Source organism: Onychostruthus taczanowskii, unplaced genomic scaffold (assembly GCF_017590055.1).
Source record: "Onychostruthus taczanowskii isolate IOZ18803 unplaced genomic scaffold, ASM1759005v1 scaffold45, whole genome shotgun sequence".
Lineage (NCBI taxonomy): Eukaryota > Metazoa > Chordata > Aves > Passeriformes > Passeridae > Onychostruthus > Onychostruthus taczanowskii.
In genome coordinates this window covers 3,469,931-3,496,534 of record NW_024502014.1, presented here as the reverse complement: position 1 = coordinate 3,496,534, position 26,604 = coordinate 3,469,931, and the positions used below count along the sequence as shown (strand labels likewise).

Below are 26,604 nucleotides of genomic sequence, written 5' to 3'. Positions count from 1 at the left end.
GTCCAAGACAAGGCAAATGTTTAAAAAAAATAAAAGAAAAAAAAATAAAAGAAAAAGAAAGAAAAAGTAGAAATAAATTAAGAAATAGGAGCTGACAAGAAAAGAAAGAACAAAATAGAACACGCAGCAGCATAGATATGTCGAGTTCATTCACTTTGATTTTGAGCTGAGCCCGAAGCTGCTTTCCAACATATTTTTCTCCTAACATGAGTTTCCAGTACATGTATTATTTGGTATAGTTGGCCCAATATTAAAACAATGGAATCCTGCAGCATGAAGGCAGCTGTTGCTTTTTCAATTTGCCCTTGGACGCTTTCCAATAATGTCTGTGTCAGAGGATGCTTTAAAAAGTTTTTTCTCCTCACTCTGTACCTGGCACAAGAAGCCCATCTCAGACAATACCTGCCAGCCAGGCACTGCATTCTGCAATGCAGCCCTTTCAAAACCAGTGTTTCACTCTGCCACTCCTCTCCTTCATTTTTTGCAATAAAGCAATAACTTGGTAAGCAGTTATGTAGTTCAATTACACCTCTCTTGCCTTGCTTATTTTCTGAGACAGAGATAGGGACTGGGTGACAAAGGCATGTGCTACAAACAAGGAATCTGCCCTGATTATTTGCTAAAAGTAACACTGTTTAATACTTTGGAGAAACAAAGTGTACAAATTCTTGACAAAAAAGGTTACATATTGCTAAATGTAAATCAAATTAATTTCTGGTCTAGTGAATTGTTGTATTTACAGTTGCAAAATAAGGAGAATCCATTGCTTCCTGTAAAGCTATTTTATCGCTGAGCCCTTTGATGCTAATGTACAGCACTGCCTTTTCCAGGTCAGAACCACTCCCAAGATTTAAACCTGGCACTCCTGAGGGTCTCTGAGAAGGGCTCCTCCTGTTTCCCATGGACACAAGCCACTTCCAAGGGAATGGACCTGCATCTTTAGCAAGTCAGCCTTTTTGGGAAGCCTTCATCAGGGTGTACCTCCTCCGCCCTTGCAAGGGATGAAGAAGAAGCCTGGAGGCTTTAACCCTCCCTCCTGCCACACATCCCATGAGCACCCTCAGTGCCTGCCCCAGAGCATCCCCGGGGAGCTGTGTCTGGCCAGCACGACTGTCCCATCTCAAGGAACTTCTCCAGCCCTGACTACACTCACAGGCATTTCATCTCCTGCAAATGACTCCTTTCCCACCTCTAACAGCAAATTATTCATCGTGGGGGAACTGTGCCAGGTTTATAGCTATACAAACCTTTGAGCACACAATGCAGAATATAGACGAAAATTGGGTCCCACTGCAGTGCAGATACATAACCACCACCCCAGGGCAACTTCACACAGTATTCCACTTCTTTAAGCCATGAATAAAAGTAGTACACTAGAGAGCCTACATCAGAAATAACGGATTCTACAGAAAGTGATCAAAAATACCTTCCTACAAAGTGTCTCATTAATTCAGCAAAACTTTAGAGCTGGATAATTGACAGGATTTGCACCAAGAAACTTTTACGAAAGAAAAATCTGACCAACTCATTTGCATCCCTGTTTCTCCTGCAACTACCTTGTTAAGCTGAGCCAAAACAGCCAGATGCAAAATTACTCTGCTTTGTACAGTTCAGAATGAGCTAAGTAAAATGGCTGAGGATGGTGCTCCCCTTTGTTAAAGCCAACAGGGCCCACGGGTAGGACAGCCTTCCAATATCCACATCCTCCAGATATAAAGGTTAAATCTGCATCGTGTTTTCAAGGTTTTTCCAAAAGTAATTAATCTTTTCTGATGCTTCAATTTTTTTGGTTTTCAAAGAGCAATTCATTAGCACTTGACAATACAGAGATTAAGCTTCTGACTTCTTGCAATTTAGTCATTCAAACTCAGAGATACTCAGAAACTCCAGCTTCTCTATAAAACCTCAGTTTCTTCCTCTTTACTTGTCAGCTAAGTTCAGATAATTTTGCAGAAGCTTAACTAATCCTTCAGCTCAGTATTAAGTTTCAAAACGCTATTGGTAATACATATATGTACATATCTACAGTTCTAAGAACAAAGAGGGGGGGGGAGAAAACACGGAAGAAAAAGCAAATCCCTCCAGAAAAGAAACAAAATATGCACCATGAGATTCAACCAGATGCCCTTATCCCCTCAAGGCATGGTTAATATACTATCTGCCAGTACATATGGGACCAATTAAAAAGAGCTAACTCCTCACACAGGCGCTGCAGCGTCACTGTGGAGGAACCCACAATCCATTAAACAAACTCATTCCAAGTAATTCCATTCTGGAAACACGTGCTCATTCATAACCAAATCCCAGTCTTTAGGAATCTCATATGCCATGAAAAAAAACAACCCTGCTTCCACAGAAATCTCTGGCAAAACAATCTGAAGTTCAAAAAGAACAGAACTACCCTCATCTTTACTGCTGCTTTACGTGCACTACTAGCTGCACCTACATGAAGAATTACTACCACTTCTTAGAGAAGTAACTGTCTTGGTCTTACACTTCAACATGGCCAATGAAATTAAACACACTGAATGACGGAAATAATGAATTGTTTAACTAAAGAAAACAGAAAAATTTGAAACTATCCAAGTGTTCCCTTCCAACAAGACCAGAACTGGAAGACTTCAGGCATGTACAAGGATCATCATTCAACCTCTTTACATTGTGAAAGCTACTTCCTCTGTTTCCAGTAATTATACTCTCACTTTTGTCCAATCTGCTCCAAACTTTGTTCAACACAGTGACTTACAAGTTTCTACACAAAAAAGACCTACATAATAAAGAATTCCACTCAGCAATAAAGAGGAACATCCTTATTCTCAGTACAGTCTCAACTTTCTTTTCCCCTCTATTAATTGCTCACCACCACAAACCTGATCCATTCTCAGCCACTTTACAACCTAAATAGTTTTGCATTGAAAAACACCTGAGTTTTCAAGTTTGGGCTCAACTTTGAGAAATGAAGCTGTAAAAGAAACAGGAATGTAGATGAGAGGGTTGTTTGCGGGGGGAGGAGAGGGGTTATTATTATCAAGTGTTTGTTCATGCAAACCCTGAAAATTATTGCAAGCAGTGTTTCAGCAAGTCTTAAGGTTAGAACAAATGAAGTAATATAGAACATCAAGATCCAAGGAAAGTGACCTGGTATGTTAAAGCCCTGAGCTTCTCTAGATGGATAGCTAAAATATATTCCTATAATTCAAGATGGAAATATTTTGAATACCCACCACGTTTCTAGACCCCTGTTTGCCTGTGTCAGGCAGCTAGTTAAACAGATGTGAAAGAACTAACAAAAATTAAATAAATTAAGTGCCTGCCCAGCATTTCCCAGCTGTCTTCCTCCTCTGCCCCATTCAATTTAACTTTGAAGCACTAGTGATGCAGTTATTCCAGCAACCCTCAAAGAGCACAGAGTTGTAGTTCTGCAGATGTTAACACGGTGGCTTTTATCAAATTTGATGCAGCTGAAATCTAAATTATTTACCCTGAAAGAGAAGAGAATAAAAGAATTTAGGGGCCTCTGATAAAATATTAAAGCATTGAATCCTGTGAATACCTATTAGTCATTCCTCTGAGGAAAAAAGTATCAAGATATATATTTCTTTTAATAAAGAAAAGGCATCTATTTGGCTGAAAGAAAATACTCAACTCTGATGCAAAATGTTTGAGCAGCTTTACAAATTCAGACCTCTATAATTATACTGAGACTGCTAAAAATTCCACTTTCATAACCACCACCACCACCACAAATAAATAAGTGCCAAAATAAATCCAGTAGATTATCATGCAAAAATGTGTCCTCTATAGCTTAATCTTGAGATAATGCTTTTTATAGCATGTTTTTCTGCCCAGATTTGCAGCTCTCATTACTTGCATTCTTACCACTAAGCACATGGGTCATCAATCTTATAATTCATTTTTTTCATTAAATTCTTCATGCTGCAGCCCTGCTGATGGCTTCTCACCTCTGCTTATCTAAGGCATTTGCATATAGAATGGCCATACAGTTCTTTGAAAGATCTCCAAGCCATACTCAGTGATGTCAAGGACAGTAATTTAGCCAAAAGAAAAGAAAAGGAAAGAAAAAAAAAACATTTAGAGGTAAACTGTAAATACAAGGCAGATGGACGAATGTACACAGGGATTCAATATGAATCTCCAATGACATTTCTCTATTGGTCAGCCCCAATTTTGCAATGAAAAATAAACAGAAGACTTTTCAAGGCAATCTCTGAAGTTTCCTTCTTCCACAAATACTTTTAGGAAAAGTAACTGTCTAGCTCCAAGTGTTTAATGCAGTTTCTTGTGTTTGGAAAAGTAAGGATCATTTAAAAAGCAATAAAGTGAATACCAGTCCATGGCTGGGACAATCAAGACCAACCAGTCTGATGGAACACTATCCTCAGAAGGGAGCCACTGTGGAGAGCATTTATCAGCAGAGGCACCCAGCAGCCAGGGCACAACGTGACAGCTCCACAGGACTTGTGCCTCGCCACCACACACCTCCCCCAGAGCTTCATTACAGCTGCTGAGATCCCAAACACTGCCCACTGCAAAGCTGCTCTGCCTACACCCTAACCAGGAACATTCAGCACAAAACGTTTCACGTAGGCACAAAATAAGGCTTTGCCTCTAGGTCTCCACTTGGGAAGTCAAAAGGTAGTCAGAGCTGAATGCTCAAAATGAACATTTCTCTTGCTGAGGGGTAATTCTGAGCTCGATGACAGATGGCCATTTTCCTGCCTTCCAAGCCTTACCATTATTTAGAGGAAAGTCTGTGAAAATGTTTGTACTGTTGGTAAGTTACTTGGGAGACCACCACAAGTAAAATATTTTCATTTTTAAAGAAAGTATGTCATTTCAGTCCACAAGCAAAGCTTGAAAGAGATAACCTCAAAATTGGAAAGTCTTGGGCAAGTTGTTAACTGAAGTCACAAATTTTTCAGAGGGGACTTTAACTCTACATCAATTAATCACCACTAGTTCCCCTCCTACAGACCAACCTTCAATCCAACTACACTATTTTTAGTGTGAGATGGCTTGAGCAACAGAAGGTATCCTTGTTTGATTTTTTTCAGTTTTGGATCCCAGGTTGTCTGACTGGAACAGATTTTCAGATGACATTAGAAAAGCCTCTGAAATAACATCAGTCAAGTTTTGCATGCACAGCTATTTGCACAAGCCAATTCTACAATTTTACAAGACAATCAGCTACATAAACATCTGGCAGCTCCATTCCCAGCAGCTGATGAGCGAGGGGGACCTTTGATCACTCAACAAAGCCAGTTTCCTCCTGGGTACAATCCAGCAACCACCACAATTCAAGGGTTCCAAGTTTTGCTGTTTCCCTGTCCTGAAGCACTCATTGGCTATCGTGTGCATCTCAGTGTCATCCACAGCACAACAGAGAAAATCAGAGGTTGAAGCCACAGCAACTCCCTGCAGAAACAGGAACCCAAACTACCACCACTGTCTGCTGTTCAAGCCAGGGGAGTGCATGCCATAGTTATCCACACAGGGTGACCCTGGGTTTTGACTGACACACAAGGAAAAAAATGTATGACAAGGCATCTGCTAAAACAGAGATTTTTTTTAAAAAGTAACTTGTTTTAAATACAGGTTAGAAATCCTTTGAAAATCATATTATACAAGGTGCTCCTTCCCTTCTATAAAGATTAAAAGAGGAACAGCTTCAACCAGCACATGAAACAGGGCTATGTGTTATGATCTATTTTCTCTGTAGCATCTGTAGAAAGCAGATTAGTTCCAACTCATGCTCAACAACATGAGCACTTCCACTTTCATGTTTTATCACCATTATAGTCAGAAATTAAAAGACTCTGGTGGCTATCACTGATGTTCCCAACCTGGCAGAGTAAAGCCATCCCTGAAGGAGATTTGAGCTTGCCTTTTCTGCTTACACAACAGAGAAATCACAAATGCAGTTTACTGTGAAGCTGCCAATATTTAATAGTGTTTAATTGTGAGGTATTGGAGTGGAAAAAGGGTCCAAGTGTCTATCTAGAAAACAAATCAGTTCGTCAGCTTCCACCAAGTTTCCCTCTTTGCCTTGATCCCTCAATGTGTGCTGCTGGGCTGGAGCTAGGGGGCTATTTATTTGCTGAAACACCATCTCAGAGATGATTCTGGGGAAGAAACAGGAGGTAATCCTGAAAACAGAGGCAGCAACATGCGCACCATTGAAGAAATAACATAGCAGGACATGGGTAAATCTCAGTGATAACTGGCAGAGCCACCTATGGCAAGGCCTCTGACCTGCCACAGGCTGCCTAAAACACCCCGGGCTGTTGCTGCCCTGTAGCAGGTTAGGCTGCAGCCAGCCTGACCAGCCCCCACAGCTGCTTCCTCATCCATTCTCACAGAGAATGGCTACCTTTCCATTTCTTTAGCTCTAAGTGGGCATGCACAGCAGAAGGAACGAGCAATGCAAGGTTCATTTTGGCCCAGCCCATTTGGTTTGGAAGATATTCTTCTCCAGTTCGGCACATGAAGTGCTCTGGCTTCAGCTTCTTTCCTCTTTGGCACACGATCAAACCATATTTAGAGGAAATCCAATTCATCTATAAAAGTTTCATCTCAACATATTGTGACTTACCTCTCCTCCCTATTCCCATTCAAAGGGAGAGAGCACTGCACAGCTTTCAAAGCCATTCCCATTTGAACATTACTTTCTGTCTGCACATTTTTCAACTTCCAAAAGTGTACTTTGTATGAAAAAAGAACAGCAAAGAATGAAGGCTGTCTCACTGTATTATATTCACTTAATAATCATAAGCAATTTCTCAGAGAAGTCCTCCAGGCAGAGTTTTAATGTTAAAGCAATTCTTTCTTCATTTTAACTATCCACTGATGCAGAGCTGATAGCCCAGCTCATTAAAAAGTACAGGGCACTATTTCAAGAAATGTCATAATTTATCAGGCAGAGATAAGTCACCCTGCACACAGCAGCCTGGATGCACAACACCAACTGCCTGTGACACTTTCTGAATCCAGCTCTGAAGTCCCTCTGCTTTGGGCTCAGCTGCCCCTTTCGCATGAAGCCACACAGCCAAGCTCCCTGCTACAGTGTCATCTTCTTTTTCAAGAGGCTTAGCAACATTTAAAAATGCATGAATCTCACTTGAGTGACAACCCATTTAACCAGCTATAAAACTCTTTAGAGGAAGGATAGTTGGAGAGAAAATAAATATTGCAATATTTTTTTTTTAACTTTAGCATGGAAAGCCCCACATTAGGTTGACTAAGGACAACAAAACAATGCCAAAACAGTGACAGAGCTCTCACTTTGTCCTGTTGGACATCGGTTGCTGGTCACTAGATTTGTCACATGAGTGATAAGATCCAACAGCTTGACTTTGCAAATTGTAACAGGCAACGCAAGGAATCATCACCTGGGATGAGGTTCAATTTAGCCCCCAAATTATTATTTTGAGGGACTGTGTTTCTATTCTCTCAAGTACTCCCAGCACTGAGGAGATAATTATTGATCTTTGGACACATGTAAGATGGTAATGAACCACCTCCCCTGCCCATCAGAAGGTATTCTTCCAAGAAAATGGGCATTAGAAGAAAGCAGTAAACCCATCCCAGCCCCTGTCAGGAAGGTGTGTATCTGGGACTGTACAACATACTGGAAACCAAGTGGTGACTTTATCAGTAAATTAAGTGCCTCTGTTGAACTAGGTGCTACACCCAAGTGAGACCGCAAAACCAGAGTACCTTGCTGATCCACTCTGACTCTGCAAACATCACACTACTCTGCTTAAGGATTTGTGTTGCTTTCTGCAAGAAAACATTATTTCTATACTAAAACCCACTAAAAGAAGATTAACTGCTCTTAAAAAGTACTTAACCACCTCTTTGCTTATTATCAAGTGGTCCATACATATCTGTCAGATGAGCACCATTGATGATAATGCATTAAATAAACACTTCTGCTTAAAATACATAAGTTTACTTATGAGAAGTTTGAGACACACAAACATATACAGTTTATTCAGTTGAAGAATCCCCTGCTCTCAAAATGTCCATTCAGCAGCCCTGCCAGATAACGTTTCACAATACTACAGGCTCACTTATTCATAAACAAATCATTAACATTCTTGACATAAATCCATAGCGTACAACAAATCCCAGCTATGATAGTGTTTTACTACATTTGCTGTGCCCATCATGAATGGGAGTTCTGTTTTCACTAAAAAAACCATTCTCAACAAATAAAAGGCAAATTATTCTCTACAAGAAAACCACCAGGATGAAATGCCTATGCACGGATTACAAACTAATTATCAAGTTCATACAGCAATAAACCTGGTATTCAGTTAGTGAAAAGGGCTGCCAAAATGTATGCAAGAAATTTTCTTCCTAGAACTCTAGTAACTAAGAAACTCTGAAAGTAAAACACACCATTACAGGCTTCTATATTTTCCTCAGCTACTCAAGAAACCTTTCATACATCCCCGTTTCTCCACACATGGGCACAAGAATCATCTGTGAAGACCCTTTGAAAGCCCTTCAGCTTTCACTCACTGCCAGGGGTTTATTTATAGCCTTGGATCAGAGGGTTTCAGCCAAGCCCAAAATGATAAAGGCCAGTTTTACATACCTACACCACAACTTAAATTAGACTAATTAACATTAACTGAATAGTTTAATTAATGCATCAGGACGAGGCTTCTTGTTCTCTCTGAATATACTAAACACAGATGACAGCACAGGGTAGTATTTCCCAAAAAAAGTCCACATGTGAATCCTCCACAGGTACCCCAAAATGGCTCTATCATGCAGGTGGCATCCCGCTGTATTGAGGGGCATGGAGAGCACAGCAAGATGGGATTCCCTGCTTGGAGCTGGACCACACAAGGGGGGATGCTTCCACAGCACCTCCCAGAACAAATCACCCAGCATCCAGCCATCAGCAATGGCCAACCATCAGCAAAGCTTTGATTGTCATAAAGTTAAACCCTCTACCCTCAATTCATAAATACCTTCCTCACCACATTTAAAGAATTAAATGCTTTCCTGAATGGCCATATTTAAGTAATTTAAAAAAAAAAAAAAAAAAAAAAAAAAAAAAAAAAAAAAAGAGGGTGGAAGATAGTTAAGTTACCATTGGTGTTCTTGGCAGATGAGATGTATGTTCCCAAGAACTGGACTTCTCCCCGGACTGATAAACATAAAGCAGACTGCCTTCTGTGCCGGCTGCCAGCTCAGCCCGGGGAATAAAAGATGTTTTCAATTCCGGAAAAGATCCATGTGCACTGAAACACTGAACACTCAGCAAGGCCTCAGTCCCTCACTCACAGCGCACAGGCCTGTGGGTGCCGGGGGCTGCTCAGAGAACGTAAAAAATACGCACATGGCAAAGTTTTGTAGAAATGAGACCTTTGTTATTGTAAATACGTGCAGATTTTCATAGCAATTACTTTGCAGCATTTTTAGGGGCATGATTCCTCTTTTTATTATTTCCATTGGCACGGCTTTTCCATTTCAGCCTAACTTGCTTTAGTTCCAGTTCTGTGATAATTTCATGTGAGTACACTCATGTGTGAGCATATGCAGCATGAATGGCTCACCGTTTTTAGGTGCGACTACTGAGGATTGTTCTGCAATCAGGAGAGCAGGTTTACAGGCTCTATTTATGGGTCTCACTCTGTACCCAGGCTTTAAAAACATTTTGGATCTATTTTTGCCAGAGATCACAGCTACTGAAAAAACACTGGGGTTGTCTAATCTGGCTTTTGGTATCACAGAGCTCACCATCACCTAAAGTTGTAACATATCTGTTATATGGAAACCAGCACAGCTGAAGGAGTTCAAGGGGTGAATAAATTTAGGAATCTTCTCATTTGCGTCCAAGTTTTCTGAGCACCTCAATCACAGTTTTAGATGTTGTCTGGAACAGTAACACATAAAACCTAACACTTAAAAAAGCAACAATTTAAGACAGAAAATCACATGTAATCACACATCTATAGTAAATGAGGCACTACAGAAATGCCAGACTACGGAGGAGGTCAGACTAAAGTGATATATGATTTAAAAGAAGGCACACAGCTCTGCCAGGAATCAGCAAGGAAACCAGACAAGTTAATCACTCATTTGCAGTATGATACAACAGCCAAATGACACTGAAACCTCAGTGTCAAGTCACCCAAGGAAACCACCATGCTGCAGACCAGCCCAGGAAGCCCCTGCTTAGGAAACACACACCACACAGACCTTGCTGAGCAGTGCTGGGAAAACAGCAGGACTGGAAACAAGTAGTACTGGAAAACTCAGAAGACACTCAGGATCTGAAATAATTTCATCCTCCTGAGTTACAGGTAGATCAGGGAGCTTGCAGGGCAGCTTGCTAAGAGGGAGTGATGCCAGTGAAATGCCACCTCCAAGGTGTCCTGTGCTGGCCCATGGCGAGCTGCAACAGGCAAAGCCAGGAGCCAACAGCAGAAAAACCTGAATTAACAGGGAGGCTGAGCAGAAACCCTGAGGACATAAGTGTTTGCCAGCCTTGCTTGCCCATTTTCTGGAAATATCAGTATCTTTCCTTTGCTGACCAGTAACAGCATAAAAAACATTAAGCTCTGCAAACAAACAGCTGCACAGCACCTGGTACTGCTAACGTCTCTTCACTAACCTGGTTTAGAAGCTGAAATAAACACTACACTTTTGTTTCTAAAGGCAAAAGCTGGTCATCAAAACCCATCTGTCACTGGCTGTGCTCCGAAACACATCTCCTGCTAAAACCCCAGCTTGCAATTGCACAAAGCACACCCCACTCACAGAGCTCCAATAGGCACACAGACCAACCTCTTGTCTCCTTCAATACACTAGTGCTGTATTTTGCCCTCTGATCTAGTTCTTGGAAAAGAAAAAGGGGAAAAAAAAAAAGGCATGACCCCCTGGCCCCTGATCCAGCAGCAAAATTTTTAATATTTTAACAGTGATTTCAAACAGGAGTGAAGCCAAGCCGGAATCCTCAGATTATCCTTTACAAAACCGCAGCATCAGTGTTAGCAAATGAAAAGATCAAGTCAGTTGGCTCAGACAGACTGTAATTTCTGTACCTGTATTTATTAAAGTAGGTACATAAGACTGACGAAAAGAAGTGTTAGAAAAACACACAGTGATGCTAACCACAATGGCAAACTGAATGTACTGATCCTTTCCTCCAGCCAGGAAACATTTTCAAGCTGTTTCTTTTAAACTAGTCACTGGGTAGGAAATGCTTTTTGGACAGAAAAATATTTTCTTTTCCAGAAGACACCATAAAACCCAGGCACAGAGCACAGTATATGTTTTGATGAGAATTAATTACTTGTTTACTGTGGTAGTTCATCACACAGCTAATCCCCACACATTGTCTAAACAACTTATTTCCTATGGTGAGTGAGGAAAGGTCAACATAAACAGTTTGATTTTTTTTAAAGAAGAAGATGCAGACCACTGGCAACACATCTGCAGGGTGTAAAAAGCTGAAGAGCAACATTAGAGGATGTTCTTTGAGCACCTTCCAGTTTTTTTCTAAGTGAAGGTATTTCAGAATGAAATGTTACCAAATATAATGGAATTGAGATGTTCCAGTATACAAAAATATTGTTCTAAACCAAGAGCTATTAATTCTTCAGAGCTGTGGGCTGTAGTTTATCATTAGCATCTAGAAGTGAAGGATAGTTATAACAGTCAATTCCATTTCTCCCCAGTGACTAAATCATGTACTAGCTAAATTATTTATGAATGTCAAAGGGTGACAGTTTTCAATTAAGATAATGAGATTCTAGAGGCTCTGGCCATCTGAACCCTGTTTGTGGATTCTCTTGCCAATTAAAAAAAAACAGAAAAAAAAAAAAACAAAACACAAAATAAAACAGTCTGACAAACTGATTTTACTTAAACTGGGTACTAACAATTTAGCATTAATCCTACCACATATCTGCTAGCTACAAACCAATAATAAATATTTACAGTAGTCACCACATGCTGTTAGGCATTAACACAGGGTTAAGAAGATGTTAGTTGAATCATATATGTTGGACACTGAAATAATTTTGCTCCCCTTGTACTCTTCAGCTCCTCAGGCAAGGACCCAACCTTTGCCCATACAGCATCTCAGCAAATGGACACACAGCATCCAAGGCCTGGCTGCTCTAGAAGAGGGCAAAGCAGTCAAGGGAGAAAATCAAGAAACTGCTCACTCACACAGCAGGAGTGGGCAGCCTCCCCAACAGCCAAAGTGCCCTGCTGATCCTGGGTCAGGTCCAAATGAGGACACATCCCTCCAGTAGCAAACACTGCCTGGGTGTGGAGATATATATTCCAGATCTTTGTAAATATGATCCCTGTAAGTGAGCATCCTACCCATTAGACCCTTTACTGTTAACTTCTGTGGAGTACCTATAATATAAGTGCTGTGTTAACAATAATAACAACCATTATTCTTTTTAGCCGTCTCACACCCACTGTTCAAAGTTATTCTTTATATTGACCCACTACTTTTCAGGAAAACAAAAAACCAAACAAAACAATCAAAAGAAACACTAAAGAACAACAACTACACAGTGAAAGTGAAGATAAGCTTCCCAGGGTAAACTTCAAACTCCCACAGAAGTTCAATAAAGTCAAGTCAGAAAAGTAACACCACATCAGACTTGCTGGTTCAGGCGTTACTAAGCACTGGCCAGACTCCATGCTTTCCCTTTTTATTTTACTTACAATTAGCTGACAAGAGACGATGATTAGCTAGAAAAACCACATTCCCTTTTGACCTCCAGGTGTACAAAGCAGAACAGCATTAAGTATATCCTAAAGCAAACCCAGGATCTTTAGGCAGTGTGCAGTAAGGCTTCAAGCAGCCACGGCAGCAAGTCACCACACAGTGTTTATGGCACAAACTCTCACTGTGGAGCCCTCAGCTGCTGCTCAGATCTGTCAAGGCAAGTTCTGAGTGTCACGGCACTGTCAGGCAGCACCTGCCTCCAAACTTTTCCAAAGCCTTGTTCCAAGGCTGGACCCGTACAAATTACTGCATGCATGAGAACTTAAAGAGACAAAGTTACAGCATATTTCTGTACAATGGTGTGCACTGCCAGTTCAACTTCCTGTTCCACTTGTGATGTGGACTTTACCATCTCTGTTCCCAGTTCATATCCATACTCAGGAAGAATTAGAAGGGCCAAAGAGTGCAACAACAATGCCAAGTACTGTAAATCACTCAGGCAAAGCAAGGGGAGTTTCTCTGGTGCAGGCAGCTCTGCTCACCAGGAGAATGTCACCATACAGCACACAGGCTCCAGTCACCTTGGCACTGCTAGCACTGAAACCATCTTCTTCTCAGTGGTAAAACTGATTACATTTAGGAGGTGATTATATGCTTGAAAGTCATTCCTCCCCACCTCCAACAGATGGACAAATGGTGCTACGTCAGTTCATTCCTGTTACAAAACAGTCCCCAATTCCCCTGGAGAGCTCCCAACAGCTCTGCTCCCTCCCTGGCCAGTCCATCCCACTGGCATTGCAAAGGGAGCTTTTACCTGCTCCTTCAGCCAGAGAGTTCCAACTCAAGGGTTTAATAAAATTTTGCCTTAAATAAAACTACTGCTGCCTATGAGACCTACTAACTGGGATACTACAAACACTAACTTTTCTGGAAACTGAGTTGCACAGTCAAAACCGCTCTGGACTGAGGTCTCTGCAACACAGCTGCAATTGTTAGCAGTGACTAACATTGTTATCTAAAACTCCTCAAACTTACATTACTTTACAACCAGCATGGGAAGTCACACAGCAGTGCGAGGTCATTTTAAAGCAAACACCAAGTTACAGAGCTCAGTGGAGACCAGATTTAAAAACCGCTCAGAAAAGTGTTTAAAAATCAAGAAAAAAAAATTAAAATTGACAGACAGATTTTTGGGAAATGAGGAAGAATATGACTGCACATGTATGGATTTGAGAGTAAGAACATGTTGAAAATAATGTTTTCTTTTCCCAGGATGAGGCAAACTGCTCTTTAACTTCACTTTTGTAATGATGGCTGCTGGATAAGAAACATTTGTTTCTGAGAAACACTGAAAAAAAAATAAAAAGCAAAGTGGGCATTTTTCACCCTTTGAAGAAACAAATACATGACATTTTCACAAGAAAATGTGAAAATAAGAAAATATCTCAGAAACAAACCGGATCCACAAATAAGCAATATGAGTTTTGGCTGAAAACAGAAAATATTTCCTGAGGCTCTGGAGGTGTGTCAGACTCCTGGCTGTGCTGGGCAGCAGCTGCAGCCACCATGGAGCAGCAAGGCTGGGGATGCTCTGAGCCCGCTGCCAGGCAGCTGCCATGGCCCTTCTCCCACCCTTCTGTGACACACTCCCTTTTTCCCCCCACAGAGGCGAGCAACTGGGTGACTGTGAGGCTTATTAACACTTCCATAAGTACTCTGTAAAGCAGTTTCCCCCCAGCCCCAAGTGAGCGGGCGGTGCGCTCGCTGCGTGACAGACGTTCCTCTGGCACATCCAGAGCAGCCCCTCATCCAAACAGCATGCTCCAGGATGACCTCAACAGCACACACTTTCCAAAAAGAGTTGTACAGAAACATTTAATTCAGCTCTTTTAGACATTAAGTCTTGTCTCATAAAGCTACTCTTAAAAAAAAAAAAATCAAGTAACATTTGGACTTTTAAAAAAACACATTAAGTTTCTTCTCATCATAATAAAAGAAACATAGTGTAACTCCACTGGCATTAGTATAATCAAGTAACATTTGGACTTTTAAAAAAACACATTAAGTTTCTTCTCATCATAATAAAAGAAACTAACTAAGTGTAACTCCACTGGCATTAGTACTGGCACTTAGATTTATACCAGTGATCTCAAAATCTGAATTTGGATCAAAACCCACATATAGACAAGGGCAAAGTTTATCCCCAAGCGAACAAAATAACATCTCTTGTAGACATTAATGGCTTCTGAAACTCTAGCTTGATACAACCTCAGTGATTTAAATGCCAAACCACATTCACTCTGTTTATCTTGGGAAGCTCCACATCCATGTAAGAACAACCTCAGACCATAACAGAGGAATGAAAGGTCAGGCTGTTACTTTCAGAACCAGTGCAGAAAACTTAAACAAGGTATGGGCACTTCCCTGGTCAGTGTCACCCACTGCAGCTAGCTATTTTTCAAATATCATGTAAGCAGCACTAATAACTTCTGATACAGAGAAATAAAAAACTCAACTTGAAATAAGCAATATAAATACACTCTCAAAGTAATTTAAACCAACCAGAAGTGAGCTATTTCAGTGCAAGATTTCTGCAGATGTGGCTCCTGGGCCATGCCAGGCTGCTCATGGACCCCAGCTGATGACCTGCTCCTCCCACACTCAGAAGTTCTACATCACTATATAGCACTTAACTTCATCCAAAGCCTCCTTAGATTCTGTCTTTCTGACAAACACATGTAGATATCTTAATTTATACAGACCTCACTGCCCCACACAGCTGGACCCTGCTCTGCCCTGATCAAGCACAGTCCCTGGCTCAGAAAACCTCTTGAGCTTGTCCAGTCACAGGGGTGAAAACCCTAAGCTGCAGCTCTGAATGTCACTTTCCAGTTGAAGATCTGTCCATGACTCATTTCAGCTCACACTTGCAGCTCAGCATCTCTTCAAATGTGACTTTTCCTTAGGGGAAATGAGCTCCACCACTTCTGCAGCCTGAAACTTGTCAGCATTTTAAATGTGAGCAGGATTGGGGAGGATGGCTTCAGGAAAGGAATTACTAAGCACTAACTATAATTTATTACTAGAATAAGTGAATATTTTTCACTGTCTTGCAGTGCCAGGGCTTTTCACTACCTTTGATTACAAAAGACAGTTATTCATTTAGAGATGGGTTTCAGGCTGGCCATCATGCCCAGACAGGCTGCCCTGTGCCTTGGCAGACCCTGCAGCAAGACTGATATTTCTGACAGGGCTATTTCCCACACCAGGTATGCCCACTTCCACTGGACACACCCAAGGAACTGAACTCTGTGTGTGATGGTCACTGAGGAAAACAAAATCCCAAGTTTCACAGGGGGTTAAGTCCCAGGAGCTCTGGGTCCTGTCCCCAAGCCAGAAGCTGCAGGATTGTGAAGGGCAGGTACAAGGAGTCACACATGACCTCAACAGCTACAAGAAAAAAAACTGACTATTGCAGCACCCATCTGTGGGAAAAAGGCAACAGCAGATCCTACCTGTGCTTCTGCAACCTTTCAAATTGTTCAACTCCTCCTTCCATAGCAACTCTGTATTTTAGAGGTACAAGATTAAAACACTGCCCTTTGAAAATGTTACTTGTCCCAGCGCCAAGCTTCAGGCTCTTTAATGAAAAAAAAGAGCCTCTGAACACCAGATGAAAACAAGTCAGTCACAAACAAATGCTTCCTAACATTCCTTATAAACCACAGAAAAGTTATATTGCCATCTCAAATGGCAAGATAAAAGTTAATGGATTCAAAGTCCTATCCCTACGCATCGAGCTAAGGCTGCATGCCTAAATCTGAGTGACTTAACACTCATTTATCAAAGTGAACTGTCCAATTTCAGAAAGTAAATCTGAACATCCCTTCTGCAGCCTTCAGCTCCGATGCTCCATCAACAAGAATGTCACAGAGAGGGTTCCACCTCTCCCATCCCAACAGGAGCACTGCTGATGGCAGCACAGCACAGCCTGATGGGAGCCAGGACCACACACCCACAGTTCCAGGGCAGCCCAGCTCAGCAAGGGTGAACCTGAACCCAGCTCAAGGCCTGGCCAGATCCTATGCCTTGTCCTTGGCTGGAGAATCTCGGGGCTTTGGGTGTCTCAGAAATCACTGATGGGATTTTTCTTTGTTACCTACCAGAAAAAGCAAGCACCCAGCACTCCTCAGCAGCACTGCGCATCCCTCCAGCACTCCATTCTAGCAGGAGGCACCAAAGCTGTCTTTACTATCAGGATTTTCTCAAACACACAGTACCAAGCTCAATAGGGCCTTTCAGCCACACTATCAAGAGGCCAACATAAAATTTTCAAAATATCCTTCCTTCTAATTCTAATCCAAACAACAGAGCACAGCTGTGAAAACTGAAGCCTGTACAGATCTACGCTGTATGGGCTCCTTCTTAAAAGCACTGGGACAGGATTCAAGCGTCTACATTTTCTGATTCAAATTTATAGTCAGGCACAGAAAATTCCCATGGACTAGGGAAAAAAGAAGAATGCTTAAGCTGACAATTTTCTGAAAGATGAAAAAAAATCACTGCTGTCTTCTGCTGACACACTGTGCAGCGAGCTGGGACAGAGGTCCACACTATTCCCTGACAACCAGGCAGCTCAGGGAGCTGCCAACTGGTGTTTGCTTAAGTTCCAAAAGGTACTTTTCTGGTCAAAAACCAGAATAAATATAATAAATGCCACATGGAAAAGCTAAAATTCGCAAAAGGTTTGGTTAAATAAATAGCCGCAAATGAGAGGAAAAGGGATTAAAACACTGTTTTTGAAGTCTGATGTATTTTTTTTTCTAGCAATTTTGCTGCTTGTCATTTCACTCTCCAGCTCAGAGCCAAAGCCAGAACAACCAGCACACCATAACACAATTCCCAGTGCCCCTCTCCCCAGCAGAAGGGAATACTAGAAAACCAAGACAAAATTCCTTAACATGACACTAGAAACCAAGTTTAGCACACTAATTTGGATGGGACAGTTGATGAATAATAACAGAAATTTAATTTTCCTGTTTTTCTTAAGCAGAATGACAGGGAATGAGGGAAGGGTGATTTCTCTCCCTGAGAAACTACCATTTTCAGGTCAGTGTCACCACGATCAGTTCAGAAAGCACAGGTGAATCCTGAAAGCAGGAAAGCTGGTCCCCAGCTAGAGGAAAGCCACGGAGTAGCTGAGACTGGAGAGCCTCTCCCCGTAGCCATTCAGAGAAGGAATGTTTCATCCAACCCTCTCTCCTGTCCTTCAACATCCAGACTCAGGAAGGGAAAGGAGAGCTAGAAACTTGCAGGTTCAGATGATGTATTTGATGTTGCCACCATCACAATGTCTTGGTCCCTCACAGACCCCAAACTCCTCCTAACCTGCCTTCCAGCCAGCAGAATTACTCAGGAAGCTCAACAGCAGACAGAATTTTTCATTTTAAATGAGACTATACAAACCCTCTGGATCTCCTGTAAGAGTCCAATGGATGGGTTTCCTGCCCTGCTCTTGAGGCTCAAGGCTGGTACTGACCCCAGTGAAGTCTGGATCAGATCCCACTGCAAGAGCTTCAAAGCAGTTATTTCACCAGTGGGACCAGACTGAACACCAGTTCTCCTCTCCAGACACTCAGTGAGTGGGTAAGATTTTACAAGAGCACAGTCCACCAGGTAAAACATTCTCTGGAAAAGCCTGGCCTTGAACAAAGCTGAATACAGCCAGCTGAAGACTTGTAAACTTACTCCAGAGTCATTCTGCAAGCTTCACATGAGATGTATGGAACAATCATCTCTCAAACCCAGAGGGAGCTTGGCATGGGAAGAAAGAGATGGCCACAAATCTGAGCTTCAAGACACTTAATTACATTTCTATCTGCTCTCAGTGTTCTTGGCAGTTCCCATCAAATATATCTGGAGAAAGTGTTTTCATGTGAGGAGACATTTGAGAATTGTCTGGCAGAACACAGCCCCAAGGCCACGAAGGGTGATGGTGCAAGGACTCCGACTGCCCCGGTGCTGTCCCAAACCCAGCAGCACCGTGCTCGCAGCACAGCTCCATCAGTGAAACTCACCAGCAGCAACTCAGGTTAGAAATGCTCCTGCTCACATTGCCCAGAAGCAAAAGCAGCCTGTGAAAGGGACATTTATTTAAATGGTCCCAATGAAAACACTTATGGAGGTTTTTCAAAGACCAACACTCCTGAAGTCGTCACCAAACTGCGAAGGTGTCAGCGCTACAAGACCAACTTAATCATTCTGAGGCTATGTGCAATTTTGTAGAAGCAACATCATGAAAAGAATATTAAATACTGGCAATACACAACTTTTCTTTTTTTCCTTCAGATTCTGTGCAAAGATTTATATTTGCCACTCCATATTTTCAGGATGTCAGCAGGAAAAACAAACCATTAAATGTCATATTAGGTCTTCTCAGGATGCTTGTAAAATCACCCACATTTAACATCTTTGGTCAGAGTTCTGATACACTTATTCAGAAACAGCTCAGAAGACTTAACACTGTCACCTATAACTCTTCCAGCTATTATATGAAGCACAAGTAAGTTCAATTCCTATACATGAAAGCACTACGGGGGGAAAAAATATTTTAAGCACTAAACATTGCTTAAAGGGGCTTTTCAGCTGCACATTTACCTGTCTCTGGGTAATCAGACTCTTGCCTGCACAGAGCAACATCGAAAACACAGTAGTGCTGTAAGGGTGAGGACACCTAGCCCAACACCTCAGCACCAGCCCAAGGCATGTCTGTGGAGAGCACAGCCACGCCTGGAAGAAAAGGTCTGGGACACCACCGCTGACTGTGCTGTCCTGCTGGGTGACACCAGGGACACACAAAATCTGAAACAGGCATTTAAAATTCTGAACTACACTGATTGTTTAGCTTGCCTTTCTTCAAGGAAATCACTGCTTAAATTTTTTGTCTTGGTCATCAAACAGGCTGGCACTTTCATAAACAGAAACTAGTAGTACACTATAAACGAACCCTGAAGATCATTTCCCAGGGGGCTTTCCACAAGGCTCTCACTGATTTCGATTTTCTTTTGGTCATAGAACACTTCCCAAAATTAACATTTTTCCAGAGACATTCATTTTCTACAAAGAATAAATAATGTAGGAAAAAAGGAATTGCCTGAGCTAAGTGATGCCAGATGAGCCTCCTGGAATCACAGAGCTTTGTTTTAAAGATTCCTGACTGCTGTAAAGTCATAGCAGCAAACGAGTGCAAAAACACTGATGCCTTTAAAGATATCCCGAAGCCATATAGTGCCAAAACACCGGGCTGTAAGACTTCAGACATTTGCAGCCACATGACTCAGGCTTAAATTTCAAATACTTACCATTTTTTCCTTCTGACACAATATTTAATGAAACCAGAGTTCAGTAGTAGTATCAGTCCTGCTATACATGTCTTGCAGCAGTTTCTGCCTAGACAGCTGTTTGTGTGCTTACAGCTAGCTTGTGTTTCATTTAGAAAGGCTTTCCATATGCTTTAAAAATTGGAAAACTATTGTTTTAACTGACTGTATGCTGTTATTTTTAACACAAGTGAACATTGAAAAGGATCAGAAGCTCATTTTGAAAGCACCAATAGCACCTAAAATCACATTACAGCTGAACACATGCAAATATGTCACCAAGTGGCTGTGATCACCTAGAAGCCATCACACATGTGTAAGTCTACCCAGAGCTCACTTCTCTTTAGTGAAAAATCTCTTCAGTGCTCCTAATACAGGAAAGGCAATTGATGTGTATACTAGTAGTAGTAGATGCATGTAATATACATGAAATTAGCAACAGTCTACAATCACAAAATTTAAAAGAAGATTGAAGATGCAATGCTACAGATATATTAACAAATTCCTGTTTAAAAAAAAAAAAAACCAATATGTTTGAGGCCTTGGAAAACAGTGCTCACAGCCCAGCCCAAAGGTGAACAGCAACACCCCAATACTGCTGCTTTCACATTTTCACTTCCATTAATAGCTACACTGTTGTTTTACTGCTGTATCATAGTGATGTGGAAGCACATTACAGCAGCCACTCAAACACTGTGGTAAAGCAACCTTACACAATCTTATTTCTCATGGACTTCAGAGGACCTGCACAAGTTACATGATGGCAGAATTAAGCCCTGGGGTTCAGGAAACCCAACTTGCCCCAGTAAAGGACTTGAAGCTCCCTGCCCTTCATCACCTGCTTCACTTCATCTCATCCTGCCCACCCGCAGCTCTCCTGTACAGTATTTCACAACACATTAGGAGAGATGTGGAACTTTATGAAAGAAATCAATTCTAACAATATGCTACAGCCATCCATTATTAAATCCTTGCCCAAAAATGGCCCCAAACTGTGGGTTTCAATCAGAATACTGAACTTCCAGATGAGCATACAGAGAATCACTGAAGTCCTACTGTGAACACTTGGCTAGCTGCACGCCTGTATGAAGCCAAGCAGTGTCCAGCCCAAAGCTCCATGACACAGCACCCCTGTCTGTTCCCCTCCTCACTCATCTGAGCTCACCCCCTTTACCATCCACAGAAGCAGAGTGAGATCTTCTCCGGAAAGAGGGCTCATGAGCAGGGCTCAGTTCAGGGACACCCAGCAGCACAGCACGAGGCTGGGCAGCACCAGCACTGCTGCACCGCTGCCCGGGGGAAAAGCTCTTTGAACGTGGTGAGCCCTGTTACCCACACGCGTCAAGAGAAGCAGGGAAACTTGTAAGCAGGGCTTATAAACAGCACAGCCTCGGAAACTATGCACCCACTGGGATTTATTATCTAGAAACAATGTCTGGCATCAAGCTTCCAGGAAAAATTAGGTTACAAAGCAAATATCAGCCACCTCTCAGGCTGTGAGAACACCTTGCTTCTTTTCAAACACCACTTCAGAGTCCTCACGGGAGCATCACTGAGACCATAGCTCCAAAATCCCAGCTGTGCTGGCAAGGGCTGCTGAACCAGGCAAAGAGGGTACATTTGGAAATAGTTTTAAAGAAAGATTTCACAATATTTTTGGCATCATTTCAGCAAGTCCCACTGCCACAAACATCAAACCACAAATCAGTGCCCACTGCTTATAACCATTTATAAGGTCTACTGCAAACACAGCAAGGCAAATCAGATCAGGCAGGTACAGTGAGCTTGGGACTGGAGTCTCCGCATTCCCAGCAGGGGGAATGACCTTTAAATACTTGAAGCAACCTTGGCAGCTGCTCCAGAGAAGACTGGGAGGTACACATATCTTCCATATGCTCACCTGCACTTTACTGAACACAAGCCAGGAATGCCACCACAGAAATTAGAAGCTAAAAAGTCTCCCAAACAAATACAGTCCCAGATAATCTCTCTTAAGTGTGAATAATGCTAATCCTGTATTACCTGCAAAATCATGATCTTCTTACCACATCAGAGACTCGCTGATCCCTGTGGTACACTCCTGCAACATCCCAGATGTATGATTTCACAAGTAACTGCCTGTCCCACTAACTTGGGAGAAAACAGACGAAACTTCAATGTTGCTATAGGTGAATGAATCATAAAAAGTGAAAGGAAAGAAAAAGCAAAAGAAAAAGCAGGCTTTGCTGTATTATAATTTCAAAAAGAAACCTCAATATCTACATTTTCTAGGTTATTCTTCTAATCCATTTAATTCAATTCTACATATCTTCCAGAAACAGAGAGCCTTCTTCATTAAATGGCAGCATGACAGGAAAACTTCCATCAGAGGGACGTAGAGAACAGGCTGACAAAAACAAAATAAAACAAAAAACAAACCCAAATCAAAAAACAAGAAATCACAGCTTATTCCAGCAAAGCCAGAAACCAAGGCTCTGGGAAGGGGGGCACATTTCAGCAACAGATGAAGATTTCAGCAGCAAATGGCCACAACAGCAGTGGGGACAAGTCCAGTTCATGCTCCAGCTCACTGTGTTCTGTAACCCAGCTGCTGATGACACTTCATTCCTATTGCGTATGCGTGAGCTTTGCTGCTGACCTCACTGCTGGAATTGTACCACCCAATCAATGCCAAAAACTTCAGCACAAACTATGAAACTTGACAGGACTGAGCACATTTGGAACAGAAGATTTTGCGTGAACAGCAGCAGACCAGGAATGTGCAGTCTTGTCATCCTTTGAGTGGGACGGGGAAAGGAGGCCCAAGAGCAATTGAGGACCATGGCACAGTTTGTCAGAACACGACAGGAGCCTTCACACTGCGATGGCCACTGCCATTTCAGTTAAACACACCCAGCTTGCCTTAGCTCTGAGGGCAGCACTGACCCATACCAACAGGCATCCACTTCCAAAGGCAGTTCATACTTTCCCTCACTGAACCAGGCCAAAAGAAATATTCTGAGAGATGAAAATATTTTCTTTGCCGTTTTACTTAGTACAGAGCTACACCATGGACTAACAACAGACCTGCACTTCCACACAGCTGGGTATCGACACAAGATACATCTGTCTCAAAACTAAGTCACATACCATGCACACATTAGAACATCAAGAAAGCTGGGCCAGCTCCACACTTCCTGCACCCATACATCAGCCTGATGTAAAAGACAGGGCTGTATCTGCCATTATGCATCCCCTAAATATCCTACAGTAGTGACTTGCCATAACTGTAATCCCAGAATACATTAAGAGAGACCATAAGACGTCATCTACCCTACTCAGTGACCACAAACCACCCTGCTACAACCAAAATCGCACACCCAGAGCCTCACAACACTTGCTTGTCAGCCAGCCAGAGCTTGTGATGCCAAGGACAAGCAGAGGGCCCCCCTTCAACACCCCCATAGCACCAACATTTGTTTCACAGCAGTTACGTGCCGGGAGAGAGGGAGTCTGGGAGAGGAGAGCAACATGGGACACCTGAAACTAAATTAAGATGTTGAGGGGGAGGAAGAAGGGAAAAAAGATGCATTTATAGCATGCACAAACTCTCCTCGGGGGCCAGGCAGCACTGCCAGCAGTTCTGGCCAGGCTGATGATTCACAACACGTCAAGGGGAGATCAGACTACTTGAAAGAACCAGGCTTCAAGGGTTTTCTGGAGAAAAACAAAAAAATTCAGAGGGGTTTGGGTTATTAGATAGTTTATAGCTCATATACAGATATGGATTAGGATTAAGCTTTCAGTTACAGGATCTCATCCTAGTTACACCAGCATCCTTCCCCTCACTGCATTCATTTTGCCCACAATTCGCTACGTTGTTATTTAGCCCCTTGTGTGAACACAGAATTATTATGGGCTTCCTGCGACTTTTCCAAGGCTTTCTCCCCATTTCAGAAGCACAAGTCCAAAGCATCCTTTAATTCTGCAATTTTGAGTCCCTGATTTCTTTATTTTTTAGAGCATCTACAGTTATTCATGTACTTCCTCAGAAACTCCTGTTGGCAAAAAGCGCATTTACAGGCACTCAGCATTTTGATCAGCTCAGGATGCCTGGAGACTCCAGCCAGAGGCAACCAAAGCAGATTTGGTTTGCACAAAGTTAGTGGCCACTGCTGAGAACTTTGGTGCTTGTGGCTCCCTTTCAAGAACAGGGAGGACTACAGGCTCCCCGCGCTACAGGCTTGGGTTCTGCTGCAACAGGTAAGTGAGAAGCCCAGTGATCAAACATCACCCCTCCTTACAGCCCTGCTTCCCCACAGCACAGAGCCATTCCCACCCACTAAGGCCAGACCCCCAACAGTGCACAGGATACAGCTAAACAAGGCTAAAGAAGTTTACATTCACAAGCTTCTTCTGCAAAACACAAGCATTTGGTTCTCTTTAGCCTTGCATGCTCTTGTAGGCAGTATCAGATATTTGTCATAATAGCACCTTGTTATTTTAACACCTCCCTAATTCCACAAAGGGGACACAAAGCCATTCTGTACAATCCAGACTACCACAACACTACTAACCTAGGCTTTCCCTTTCTCCTTCTCTTCCCTCACCTTCTCCTTTGTCACCAGCCACTGGGTGCAGCCTCACCTGAGGTCTGTCCCCTGCATCAGCATCTCCCCAGGGAACACCCCTGCCTCAGACCATTAACTCCTTCACTCAGGGCATCCTGCCACTTGTGTCTAGCAGAGAGGTTTCTGACTAACACAGGGGAAAAGCTAATTAATAATACGCTCACATAGTTTTACCCTGGAATCCATCAACTACGTATGTGGTACCTCATTTCTATCCGCTAAAAATCAAGCTTTTCATTGTAGAGAAAAGTACAGCTTTTTCAGACCAGGAATTATTCCCATTACTGGCTGGTGAAGATTAAAGCTCACGGATCTCTCAGCTTGGCTCTACTATCAACTCCAATCAAACTGCTGAGTTTTCTGCTTGATGATATCAAAGTAAATGCTCATTTTGAATTGCAAAAGTAGTAATAACCTTTTCTTGTCATCTGCTGTGCCCACTGATTCTTATCTTAGATATCCAATTCTCTCTCACTCGACACTTGCCCTGGAAAACTACACGAAACCGACGCAGTGGAACTACAAAGTGAGTTTTATTTCATGTCACTTTCTGCCCGTCTCAGATTTCCCCGGACTATGCAACACGCACACGAGCCACACGAACAACGGCAGAGCCGGCACCGCACACCCGACCGCCGCCGGAGGTGCGGCAAGGGGGCACCCCGGTGATCCTGACACATCCCGACCTCGGGCCGTGGGGGTGCCAAGGGACTCCCACGGGACTCCGCATCCCCCGCGCGCCGCTCCGAGAGACCCTCCCGCTGCCGCGGGTCAGGCAGGGCCGGCCCGGGGGTGTCCCTCACCCGAGGCGGCGGCGGACAAGCCCCTGAGCGGCGCGTCCCCCGCCGAGCCCCGCGGCCAGCACCCAACTCCGCCGGGAGCGCCGGAGCCACCGAGCGGCGACAGCCGGGATGCCGCCGGGGCAGCGGCCCCCGCGCTGCGTGCGCGCGTGTCCCGTGTCCCCGCACACCCACCCTCCGCGCCGGCGGGGGAACAAGTTGCCACGAACTGCCGGTACGGGGGTGATGCTCCGCCGGTCCCGCCGCCACCCCGGAGCCGCGCGGCCCCGCCGCCCCCCGAGGCTCGGACCCCGGCGGCCCCCCCTAGCTCCGCCCCGTCCCGCCCACGCGTGGGGGCCACGCGCGGACCCGCCCGGCAGCGCCGGTCCCGGGGCACGGCACCCCCGGGCTCGGCAACCGTCCTCCGGGCACGGCATTCCTCCCCCGGGCATGGCATCCATCCCACCTGGGCACGGCATCCATTCCCCGGGTATGGCATCCATCCCACCTGGGCACGACCTCCATTCCCTGGGCACGGTATCCCCGGGCACACCATCGATCCCGCCTGGGCACGGCATCCATCCCCCCGGGCACGGCAAACATCCCCGCTGGACGCCTGTGGTGACCGGGACAGGCCTCCCCCCCGGTGCTGCCGCAGCCCGTTGTGTCCCGGCTCCGCGCGGCCCCGCGGGCAGCGGTGCCGGTCTCCCCGCTGCCGCTCGCTGTGCGCTGCCTGGGAGGGTGCTCCCCGCTCAAAGGAGCCTTCCCCATGGGATGCTGCCTCACCACAGCTGAAACTTTTCCTCCGGTTCTGCAGGTGGCTCAAGCTGCTGCCAAGCACGTAGGACGTGTCAGGGCGCTGTAAAGCCGCTGCTGCTGGCAGTGCGGGGTCATGGAGCACAGGGAGCCACCAGCTGGGGGCAGGATCCCCCTGCCCGGTCAGTGCCGGGGTGGTCCCCCGAGGGACCAGCACCAAAGCCACATTTAGCTGTTTCATGGTGTCGGGCATCCCAGCTGTGCCCCGGCACCCACAAGGACAGACATACACATTCTAGAGGTCTGCAAGGCACTGCTCTTCCCTGTGGAAGCCAGAGGTGCTACAG

At 43.8% G+C, this 26,604-nt stretch overlaps 1 protein-coding gene across 5 annotated transcripts in view; it reads right to left on the bottom strand.

Annotated features, from left to right (window-relative positions):
* Positions 1-26,030, bottom strand: part of PID1 (phosphotyrosine interaction domain containing 1) — an 83,865-nt gene extending 57,835 nt beyond the window's left edge. Inside the window, exon 1 of one of the 5 annotated variants that reach the window (XM_041414499.1) lies at positions 26,010-26,030. Coding sequence is in view for 1 of the 5 variants with exons in the window: in XM_041414500.1 (XP_041270434.1) it covers positions 22,135-22,146 (12 nt within the window). In the remaining 4 variants the exon portion in view is untranslated. Of the gene's footprint in view, positions 1-12,729; positions 12,873-22,134; positions 22,661-25,696; positions 25,811-26,009 lie in introns of those variants that run through there. The other 4 variants (XM_041414502.1, XM_041414500.1, XM_041414503.1 and 1 more) reach the window with 4 other exon arrangements.
* Positions 26,031-26,604: the final 574 nt, after the last annotated feature.